This window comes from Vitis vinifera, chromosome 7 (genome assembly GCF_030704535.1).
Source record: "Vitis vinifera cultivar Pinot Noir 40024 chromosome 7, ASM3070453v1".
Lineage (NCBI taxonomy): Eukaryota > Viridiplantae > Streptophyta > Magnoliopsida > Vitales > Vitaceae > Vitis > Vitis vinifera.
This window is the reverse complement of record NC_081811.1, coordinates 21467215-21478934: the sequence shown is the minus strand read 5'-3', so window position 1 is coordinate 21478934 and position 11720 is coordinate 21467215. Positions and strand designations below refer to the sequence as shown.

Here is an 11720-nt window from a genome sequence, read left to right as displayed (position 1 = left end):
TAACTTGTTTTGAAAATAATTCAATATGTAAAAATTATTTTTAAAAAATATTTGGAAATATAGAAAAGTATGGTTGAAAATAAGATGCATCATTATTATGAGGATTTAGGCATTGTTCATTCATGGTGTTAAAACATTGTCCTATGAAATTATGTAGCACATAGAATACTCATTGATTCTGGTATCAATCATTTGAAACAATCTACTTGCTTTTAAGCTTATGTCTAATGGGCCCATGGTTGATGACGAATATCACAACTATACTCAAACTTTCAATCTCATTAAGATGACACTACCTTATAAGGATGATATTAAATTTTGGATTTTAAGTGGGTATTTATTTTATGGGGCAATATGGAATCCTTAGTAGATAAAAATTAATCTGGCCCTTTGCTAAAACAATAAATTTTTTTTAAAAACCATGGAAAATGTAAATATAAAATATGTTGTTATGCCTTGACCTATTTATTTAAAACGATAAAAATTACCAAGGATTGGGCCTTCATGATTTTCATCTCCTTCACTAAACATCCACCCTTAAACCCTATTATCCAAATCCTCAAGCGGATTGGGCCGCCCAAAGGCCCGAACCAGAACACACCATGAGGAGAGCCCAAGGCGGCGCAGCCCACCAAGCAATACAGGTACTCAAAACCCTAGTCTGCTTCTTCAACCGCCCACAACACAACGGACCTTCTCCCTCAGCCTCCGCGTAGAGGGAAACAGAGATGGCGAAGAGAGAGACTCCTCGGTTGGACTCACTGAATAAGAAGAAAAAGGAGAAGGAGAAGAAGGAGGAGAGTTCAAAACATCAACAGGAAGAGAATGTTGATGATAAACAGCTTCATCAGGTAATTATCGAGCGTTTCTTCCTAAATTTCTTCTTATTCTTCTATTTCTCATCTTCCTCTTTTCGTTTTTATTTTTGGTCTTTTTTCTCGGGATGATTTTTTCGACTGTTTGGTTGCTGGGAAAACTAAGGAACAGTTTTCTGTTTTGTAATTTGACTACCAAGATAATGATAAAAGTTTGTTTGAGGTCCTTGCTAAGCACACTTACTATTCATCGTCTTTGTTGGCCTATTTCTTCGTCGTCGAAGCGGGACGACGGTAGTTACCCCCCTCGCCCTCTTGGGACTTGTGAACGCTTCCATGCACTTATTGAGCTGAATGAAAAATTTAAAAACTTAAAACCCTCGTTTTTCAATTATTTTCTACCTTTTCTCTGTGCAACCAAACGTTTTATTAATTCTTCTATTTATTTTCTGCCCTAGAGTCATCTGTTGCTATCTACTGCATTATAGTTCTAGTCTCGGTTTCTGCTGTTGCTATCTATTATTATTATTATTATTATTATTATTATTTCTTAATGGAATTTTGCCTGCAATCGGCTGGGTTTATTGTTTTCGTTTAGGGTTTTTCTGGAGATGAAGAAGAACTGACGGAATCAGAATCAGATGGACCTGTCCTCTCAGAAGACGAGGTACATGGTAATTACCTTTAGATTTCTTGTTGGTTGTCATAAGGGTTGAGCTTTTAGTTTTTCTGGGTTTGTGAATAAAATTCCCCAATTCAAGAATCTAATTTATTCTAGTCGCCTGCATTTTCTCAACAACCATGTAAGCCCTGTTGTTTTTGTTTGTTGAGTGGGAATGAGGCCCGGGGATAAGAATTTATTCCCTTCTCAAGTATTCCATCGTCGGGGGTGGACATTGAATTATGATGAGCATCCTCTCCTAAACTCAAGTCTTTGATTACTTGCAGTTTAGAGGACTTCCATTTGTTGGACTCCAAACCCTTGAGAACATCTCCTTGACTCTTTCTTGCCTTTAAAAAAGGGTTTATCATTCCTATTCTGGCCATTCTGTGAATGGCATTAGGCTTTAAAGCATTAGTTTGTTGCTTTTCTGCTCCCGATCAGCTTCTCAACATCCATTTTATGCATAAAGGTCTGGTGATTATGTGTTTGGCCATATTTTAATATTGTTCTATGTAACTATGGCAGGACTATGTTAGTGCAGATGGAGATGATAGTTTGCATAATGACCCTAGTGAAGAAAATGAGGGTGGGAGCAGCGAATCTCATCAAGGAATCGAAGAGAGTGATTCATCTGAAGATGAGGTCTGTTTCATTTTTGTATCTTGATAATAAAACCTAATGCTCCATCATTTGTGAGCAAAAGCACATGAAAAAAACAGAACTTGGAATCTACTAACGGGTTGGGATGAAGTTATGGTAGTAAGATTTCAAGTTTTCCTGGGTTTTTCCTTATTTGCTCCTCTCATCTTGCAGATTGATTAGCAAAACATTCAAGCAAAGGGTTTTTTTGTATGCCTTGAGTTGTACACTGTTTCTTTATTTTATACATGTTCTTATTTTATCCTTGATCTATATAGCTATCTCGATCTTCTTGTTAGGTATTACTCCCTTCCTTTATTAATCATCCTTTGTATTTTTGGAAGGATTTCTCATCTTATGCTTGTACTTAAAAAAATTGAATGCATCGAATTGTTTATTTCTAATACAAAAAAAAAGTACAAATGTAAAAAATCTGGGTTTTTTTTCCTTTTCCTGTCTTTCTTAGCGGCTAAATGTGTCATGATGTTATTTAGGTGTTGTTGCTTGGTTATAATTGAGTTCTGTTTCTTCTTCTTCTTCTTTTTTGGTTTTAATAGGTGGCTCCTCGAAATACAATTGGAGATGTTCCCCTGGAATGGTATAAAGATGAGGAGCATGTTGGATATGACATTGCTGGGAAGAAGATAAAGAAGAAAGTTAGACAAGATAAACTTGATTCTTTTCTAGCGAGTGCTGATGACTCAAAGAATTGGTGGGTTTTCTTTCTTTCTTTCTTTTTTTGATAGGTAAATTTTTGTCGCCATTGGGAACTTGAACCTAGAAACTCCCACAAATCCTCCCCAACCATTTATGACTTGAGTTAGGCCTCAAGGGCTGGTGGGTTATCTATTGTAGTGATATACTTCTTCACATGAGAATCTTAATGGTGGGAATAGTTTTCCCACCCTATTTTTATGGCAGCATTGAGCTGGCTATTTAAGGGCTAGAAATATCGACTGATTGTATTGTCGCTTGTCAAGCTATCTAAGTATCTTCTTCAACAGAATGTAATCTTTCAGCTTGGGTTAGCATGTGCATAAGAGAAGGATCGATGCCTTTGATTGATTTTGTAAATTGTGAGGGTGAGGGTGGTTTTTTGTGGCTTCTCTTTCAAGGCCTTTCTTTGAGGTGCCTCGTGTATACGTCTTGTGTACTTTACTTGTTATTATTTTCTGTCATCAATTTATACATACCTTTCTTTACCTGTTAAAAAAAGTATCTTCTTAAACAGAAGTCCTGTTTAGAGTCATTTTTCTTTTATTATGTTTATGGAATGTTGAGAATTTACTCATTTTTCAGTTTCTAATCTAGGCTGTAGTCTTTTAGCTCTATGTGATTTACTTGATGCTTGATTTTAAGGTTTCTAATGCATTTCTTTTATTTCAATCTTATGATGTATAATTCTTATGTAAGTGAGAATTAAAATTGCAAATTGGATATAGGACAAACACAGTTAGACCTTTGACTTGTTCCTACATTAGGTTTCTCACCGTATAATGAATTGGTATGCTAGATTTATATCTCAACATATCATTAGTTAAAACTGGCACTCTTATTGACAGTTGAGACTATTAACTCATTGTGAAGAAATTTGGCTTATGTGTGAAATAAAATGTGCAGTATCTAGAGGCAAAAGTGTCTAGCTATTGGAGAAGAGTCGATATATTTCTCATTTTGGTTCAATATTGAATAGGATAGGAAGAAAACATTGTCACTCTTCTTTAATGTCAAAATAATTGATATGGAAATGAGAGGTAGAAAAATGGTAGCTATTATAAAACATACTATGCATTATAGGCGTGTGATCATTACTCTTCAACCAGGTTATTCTTTCTATAAGAAGATATGGATTTCTGAGTGTTGTTACTCTGGTTATGTAATGTGCTTAAATTTCAACAATTGTACAACTCTGATAAAATTCTGCAGATTATTATTTCTTTTCTGGTTGTTATATCATTTTGCACTATTCTTATTTTATCATTTTATATTTATTTATGCAGTATTAATATGTTTTATGTGCATGTATTCAGGCGCAAAATTTATGATGAGTATAATGATGAGGAAGTGGAGTTAACAAAACGTGAAACTAGATTAATACGTAGATTGCTCAAAGGAAAGGCACCACATGCTGAATTTGATCCATATGCGGTCTGTAATTCCCTCTCATTTCATGGTCATTGGTTTTTTTATTGCTGTCATCTTCTTATAGGTTCCTATTATTTCAACAGAAATAGTTCCCAGAAGGATTTTCTGGGAAATCATTTTTTGCTAAGGCTCTTTTTTATCTCTGTGGATGGTTCACTATAACTATGAGGAAAAGTTATTATGTATTATTCATCATTTACCACTGGGAAAAAAAACTATTGACATCCAAAATTTATTTTCTGGGGAAAAACTTTGGAATCTGTAAGGAAAAGAAGATTGATTTTGTAACAACTGTTTTTGGGAATCTAACTCCTTCATATCTTCAAAAAGAATTTTAACAAGCCTGATATTTTCTATCTCAGCCTTAATTATTGTTTTACAGATTCTGTTCTTCATTTTGTGCCCTAAGTTAATTTCCGCATGCTTGAATGCAGCCTTATGTTGACTGGTTTAAATGGGATGATGCTAAGCATCCACTGTCCAATGCACCGGAACCAAAGAGGCGGTTCATTCCTTCAAAATGGGAAAGTAAAAAGGTAAATATTCTCAAGCCTAGGGCTTTCAGATAATGTTGATGAATAATTGGTTTATAAAGTGTTATGTCTTTTTTGTCCCTTCTTATATATTATTTCTTTCATTATTCTTTCTGGTTCCATCGTTCTATTGGTATATAACCTGATTGGTGTGGCCTCATTGAAGACACTATTCAGAAACTGCCGTGTATAATTACATTTTTGATATAAAAGTTGACATTTCTCAATGAATGTAAGGTCCTTCAAGGAGAGTATTAAACTAATTATTTCCTTATTGCCATTGTTTCTTGTTTCTAAGTAACAAGGACCCCAGTTATTTAACGATTTTTATGCTGTGGCAACATGTATCTGATGTTCATGTTCAGCATGTGTCAAAGGGCTGCATTTTCATTTTTATAATGTTGACCTTTTCTTCTAGGACTGCCATTTGGGGCATGTACATCTGTTTGTTTTCTACTTCCTTGGAGTAATCTTCATTAATGTAGTTCACTTTTATATTAAATAGTGGTTGAAGGTCAAAGAAAATTGCTTGGTTTATGGTCTGCTGTTCTCCTTTGAATTGTAGGTTGTTGAATATGTTAGAGCAATTAGAAAGGGATTAATAAAGTTTGACAAGCCAAAAGAAGAACCACGTGTTTATCATTTGTGGGGAGATGATTCCAGCTCAACAGAAAAGGCTGGCCATGGGTTAGCTTATATTCCTGCCCCAAAGTCGAAGCTGCCAGGTATAGGCTCTTATCATAACCTGTTGCTATAAAAATTGTTACAATTGATGATTTCCTTTTTTTTTTTCATGTGAATTATTTGATTTTGATTTTCAACCAACTATTTGCTTTCAGGCCACGAGGAGTCATATAATCCTTCTTTAGAATACATCCCAACACAAGAAGAGATTAATTCTTATCAGCTTATGTATGAGGAAGACCGCCCTAAATTTATTCCAAGAAGGTAATACATTGTTTGTCCATCCTTTACTTAATGCTCACAAGCTTTACTTGGTTGCTAGTTGAGCATCTAATATCCTAATCAATATGTATTTTCCTAGGTTTTTGTCTCTAAGAAGTGTCCCTGCATATGAGAATGCGGTCAAGGAATCATTTGATCGCTGTTTGGACCTATATTTATGTCCTAGAGCCCGGAAGAAACGTGTAAGTGAGCCAGATTGGAGAAAAATAAATTTGAGTGCTGGTTGAATGTCAAATATAATGTTTCTCTCATAAGATCTGGAATAATCAAATTAACAAAACATGCTTTTTTATCATTCTAGATCAATATTGATCCCGAATCTTTGAAGCCCAAACTACCTAGTCGAAAAGATCTTAAGCCTTACCCAGTAACATGCTATCTCGAGTATAAAGGTCACAAGGGTGCAGTTATGTCAATTGCTACTGAAGCATCAGGACAATGGATTGCTTCTGGTAAGGATTCTAATCTTATGCCTTTATTAGATTGTTAGTTGTGAGGAAGCTTAGGAATTGTTGAAGGTGTATCTTATCATGTCCTCTAATCTGCAAAGGTTCAATTGATGGATCTGTACGTGTTTGGGAGGTTGAAACTGGTAGATGCCGTCGAGTCTGGGAGATTGGTGAAGCTGTCCATTACGTGGCATGGAATCCTTTGCCTGGGCTTCATATTTTGGCCGTCTCCTCGTAAGGCTGTCTGCTTTCCTTTTTTGTGTTTTTGGATCTTTCCTTCTTTATTCTGAGGAGATCTTGTTCATTTTGAATGAAAATTAACAAATGCACAGGGGACAAGATGTGCTTCTTTTGAACACTGGATTGGGGAATGATGAAGAACAAAAAAATATTGAACAACTTCTTCGCATTGAGACACCTGGTTCAATGGATGACACTGGTCAGTGTAATATAGCTGTCATTTCCATTGTTCTATATAAAATGAATGTTATTTAACCCTAACCCTTAGGCTTGACTCAAGTGCAAGAGTTTTGTTGGGGATATGGGAGGTTCAATGTTAAAAAAATTTTACGTATCAAAATTTTAAAAAATAAAATAACAGTATTTGACCTCTTTAATGTATTCTGTGTGCATAGGCAACACCACATCCATTGTGAGCTGGGTTCAAGATGATAAGCATGGTGGAATCAGGCTAAAGCATTTTAAGGTATGTTGTGTTTTTTATTTTTTTATTCCTTTATTTTAATCCTTTTTGCAGTTATTTTTTTTTCAACGTGCTGGACTGAAGTTAAGTTAGCCTTGCTATTAAGAATTTAACTATTCAATTTTGTGTGCTCTCATAGACTGTTTCTTCAGTAGAATGGCACCGCAAAGGAGACTACTTATCAACAGTAATGCCAGCTGATATCCTTTTAATGATTTTATTTTGTTTCTATTGTTGAATGGTTTACAAGCATTAAGTGGGAGTTTTGGGCACATTCACCTTTATTTATTTGTTTATTTATTACTGTGAACGCATTAATATTCCCTTTAAATTGCTCTCATATTTGCTGTGAGGGGACGGATGTTACTTTAACTTAATGCTAGGATGCCCCATCTATAAGAAAGGAGTAGCATGTGAGATTTAGTGGCATATATACTTTTTTTATACGATATTATGCATTGTCTTTGATTGGAATGATTTTTTCACAAAAGCTCCTTGTGTATCTGTAAACATTCGTTGTCAGATTATATCTGCATGGCTTTCTCTCTTCTGGAATATAGTTAAGTGGATGAGTGATGGCTGAAAGTAAAGAATTCATATTTACTTTTCTTGACTTGGGAATTACGTGAATCTAGAGCAATACTTATTCACCAGCTCTCTAAGAAGCTTACCCAAAGAATTCCATTCAAGTTGCATGGTCTTCCAGTTTCATCAATTTTTCATCCAACGCGTTCGATCTTCTTCATTTCAACAAAGAAGAATGTTCGAGTATATGACTTATTGAAGCAGAAGCTCGTTAAGAAGCTTGAGACTGGGCTCCGTGAGGTGTCTTCAATTGCAGTTCATCCTGCTGGTATGTTTCTTAATTCATTTTCATGTTTTTTTTTTTCCTTCTAATTTTTTTATTTTTTAAATTTGGTAGATGAAAGTTAGTAGTATTACTTTTCTTCATTTAATCATGTAGAGGGAGAAGTTATGAGGTTTCCTTTGTGTCAATTATCTGCCAAGCATATCTGATATGTCCCTTCTATGCAGGTGATAATGTAATTGTTGGGAGCAGAGAGGGAAAGTTGTGTTGGTTTGACATGGACCTTTCATCTCAACCTTACAGGATTCTCAAGTATGTCATGCTTCTTTTTGCAGAAAGGGAAAGAATAAACAAAAAGAAGTTTTTGTTTTGTTTTCTTTTGTTTCTCTTTAACGTTGTGTGGCTTTTCAAATTTGAACTTCAAAGATGTTGAATCTGTAAATTTTTAGGTGAATCTCATAATTTAATTGCGCAATAGATGAAAAATAATTAGTTATAATATAAAAATTGTGAACTTGAAACTGAGAGTTTGACCATTAACACAGGAAAGAATCATGATAGGGGATAGCTCACCTGCATACATGCACATCACATATCTGTATATATACATTCATGTATCACATTTCCATGGCCTGCAAGAGTGTTTTGTTCTTTTTTTAACCTTGTTTTTCTTATATGTGATATTATTTTCTCTTGTGTGATTTGGAAATTCTCAGGTGTCACCCTAAAGACATTACCAATGTGGCTTTCCATCATTCATACCCTCTCTTTGCAACATGCTCTGATGATTGTACTGCATATGTTTTTCATGGCATGGTTTACTCTGATCTTAATCAGAATCCTCTTATTGTTCCCTTGGAAATTCTTAGAGGGCATTCCAGCACAAATGGAAGAGGTTAGTCCTTTGAATTTATTCTTTATTGTTTTTCTGTTATTGCTGAGTGTTTAGTGCTTTGAATTTATATTTATTCCTTTCTAATACTAGCATCTGATATCACCCGTGCCTCCAACTAAGGTACCTAACAACAATGAATTAATAAATAATCATCAATGTAAAAATGATAGTTTTTATGTATCATAAAACATAAGAGAGTTAAATGCAAATATTGGTATCGACTTCTAATTAGTCAGATGATTTGCCTGTATGGTAAATTTAGGTAAGAGTATCCATTTGGGTGTCAATATTAGTCAACCTGAAGTCATTGGTTTGGCTACCATTTTAGGTTGTAGGGGTGTCGACTAGTAGTAAAGGTCAAGTTCTCACTTTCTTTTTAGACAGCAAGGTGTATGATTAGCCCCTCTCTTACTTGGGTCTTCCTTTAGGGGCAAAACCTAGAGCTGTATCTTTCTAGGACTCATTTTCGAGAGGATTTCTCAACAGTTGGATGACTAGAAGAAAGCCTACTTGTATCTAGGTGGTCGAGTCACTCTTGTAATTTGTTTATTCCTCATCCCTTTGTATTTCCTATCTTTGTTCAAAATTTTGATCAAGTAGCTTTTGGGATTGAGAGGCTGTGAAGAGCTTTTATTTGGTCGGATGTTGGAGAATAGAAGAGATCACCTTGTGGGTTAGAACTAGGTGTGAGAGCCCAAAAGGGAACATGGCATTAGGAGATATCCTTGGGGAATAAAGCCCTTTTAGGGAAGTAGTTGATGGAGGTTTCTCAAGGAGAACAATGGTTTATGGCTCTAGATTAGTTCAAGTATTTGTACATTATGTTTCATGAATGGGTGATGCCACCTTTGTTGTCAGGTGGTCAGGTGCCCTTGGAGGGTTATTGGGCAACCTCCTTAAAGTTTTCTTGACTTACTGTTTTATTGGCAATGATAGAAACATTTGCTTATGGGAATATCTTTAATGAGATAATAAACCTTCTATTGTTCCATATCTCTATAAGATATTGAGACTAAAAGGGTGTTTGGGACATCAACTTAATGACTTAATATGACTTGATTAAAGTTATTAAACACATTAAATGTGTTTGGTAAAATAACTTTATATTACAACTTAATTAAAACTGACCTTGGCAAATCAACTTTACTTAATATGACAATAACTTAAAGTTATTCTAAATCATTAAGTATTAAGCTTGACCAAACTCCCTCAAAGCAACTATGTTATTTCTTCAATGCTAGTTTCCTCCATCCTATCTCTGTCTTAGAATCTCTTGACTGGGAATTGAGGAACTAGCTCTACTTATTTCTGCTTTAGTGCATGTGTATCTATCAGCCGGTTTTCCTAATACGAGGGATTAGTTAATTTTTTTTTTTTTTTGATAGGTAAATATATGAGGGTTTAGTTAATGACATCCATAAGATTGTTCTTAATTATTTCCTTCTTTGATGCTATCTCTAATTCTGACAACTCGGTTCCTTTTATGCTTACAAACTTCATTGGAAATCAAAGACACTACCAAAAATGAAGGTTTTTCATTGGGCTTAAGAAGGTCAATGCTAACTTTGCCCAAAGCAAGGAAGCCTTTCAAAGCTCTTAATCCACAAGTGGTGCATCACATTTAGGGGGAATGGGGTTTTGTTGATCATGACTTTTTACATTGTCCCCTAGTCTTGGCATTGTGGTGTAGGCTCTTCAAACTTGTTGGGATTCTTGGTGTTCCACCTAAAGGGGGTGGGGAGATGTTGATCATATTTTTTTAGGGTTTTAGGGAACTTTCTCAAGGCAGGATTCATTGTGCATTGCTATCTTTACCTCCAATAGTTAACTAAATCTGAATGAGTACTTTTTCTGTAAATCAAAGGCAACTTAGATTGGAGGGTTGCTTAAAGACCATTTTGGTGTGGTGGTAAGAGTATTCCTTAGAACAGGGTATAGCCATTGAAACTAGGATTCTAGCCCTTTTATTGTTGCGGGTGAAAGCTTTGGATTTCTTTTATTTTTTAGTAGGAGATTTTGCTATTGACATACCCATTTAAAAAAGAAAAGATTTTTCTATTGACATATCATGGGTGACTAAGAAAGAAAAATGATCATGGAAGTTTGATGGGTGGTTGCACTAAATTATTAATATTTCTTCAAAGTCAGGATGTTCCTTCTGCTGGATTTATTGCGTTGGCAATTATGTGGCAGATACGTTAGCCAAGCATGGAGCAAGACATTTGTTTTCTTTTGTAGGGGATTTTTTCACCTCCATGATCTGTAGTGAGCATGTCCTAACCATTTTGACCTGTACGGATACACCATCTTTTTTGGACTAATCTGTGCTAACCTCATTTGTCCAAGCATTTCTTAGATATGTATACCGGGTCAATGTAGTGTAGTGAGGCAGATATATTCTTATTAAAAAGGGAAAATTGTCATGCAATGGTAAGTTAATGTTGTCATTGATTGTGCTTGACTGCAGGAGTAATGGACTGCAAGTTCCATCCAAGGCAACCCTGGTTATTTACTGCTGGTGCTGATTCTGTGATCAAACTTTACTGTCATTAAGGAGATTTTAGCAAGTGGAATGCATTAAAATTATATGATATCTCTTTGACATCATTCAAACTCAGGCTTCATGGGGATCTCGAAGGAGAGGCCTGAAAATCATGTGTTCAGTATAGAAGCATCGTCCAATCATTGGATTTGAGAGAACTGAAAATTATGTCACCCAATATGCAAGTATTTGCCCAATTATTATACAAGTCAATGATCATCTGGTTGATGAGTTAATGGCATTGGCTCCAGTGTCATTTTTTTCAATGAGGCTGAATTGTAAGTTTTGACAGACAAATACATTTTCTTTTTTGTTTGTTTGATCAGAAAGCAATCACTTGTCTTAATTCTTTTCATTTCTATTTATTTGATCTCGTTCGAGGAATTGATTATTTAAACATTCAGTTTTCCACCTCAGAAGGCAAAGATCTCTTGAAAATGGCAGCCTTTATTCTGTGGTTGGTCTGTGATGTGAAAGCCATTGGTGGCCTTGCATTACACTAGTATTTACTCCCAAGCCTGTGCTTACCAAAGTTACTCTGATTAGAATTTGTGACATTAA

General features: G+C 35.2%; 1 protein-coding gene across 2 annotated transcripts; it reads left to right on the top strand.

Moving 5' to 3' along the window:
- The first annotated feature begins 638 nt into the window (after window positions 1-638).
- LOC100251720 (ribosome biogenesis protein BOP1 homolog) lies at window positions 639-11556 on the top strand. Of its 2 annotated transcripts, none has more exons than XM_059738362.1 (18): window positions 639-851; window positions 1414-1482; window positions 2005-2121; window positions 2676-2830; window positions 4149-4266; window positions 4698-4799; window positions 5362-5521; window positions 5636-5744; window positions 5842-5944; window positions 6064-6214; window positions 6313-6445; window positions 6544-6650; window positions 6847-6917; window positions 7054-7114; window positions 7540-7767; window positions 7950-8034; window positions 8439-8617; window positions 11085-11556. In XM_059738362.1, exons 1-18 carry the CDS (start codon window positions 729-731, stop codon window positions 11168-11170), a joined length of 2157 nt encoding a protein of 718 aa, XP_059594345.1. In that variant the 5' UTR covers window positions 639-728; the 3' UTR covers window positions 11171-11556. The 2 variants fall into 2 exon arrangements, with proteins under 2 accessions (XP_059594345.1, XP_059594346.1); XM_059738363.1 differs by having other exon boundaries at window positions 737-851; window positions 1414-1489.
- Window positions 11557-11720: the final 164 nt, after the last annotated feature.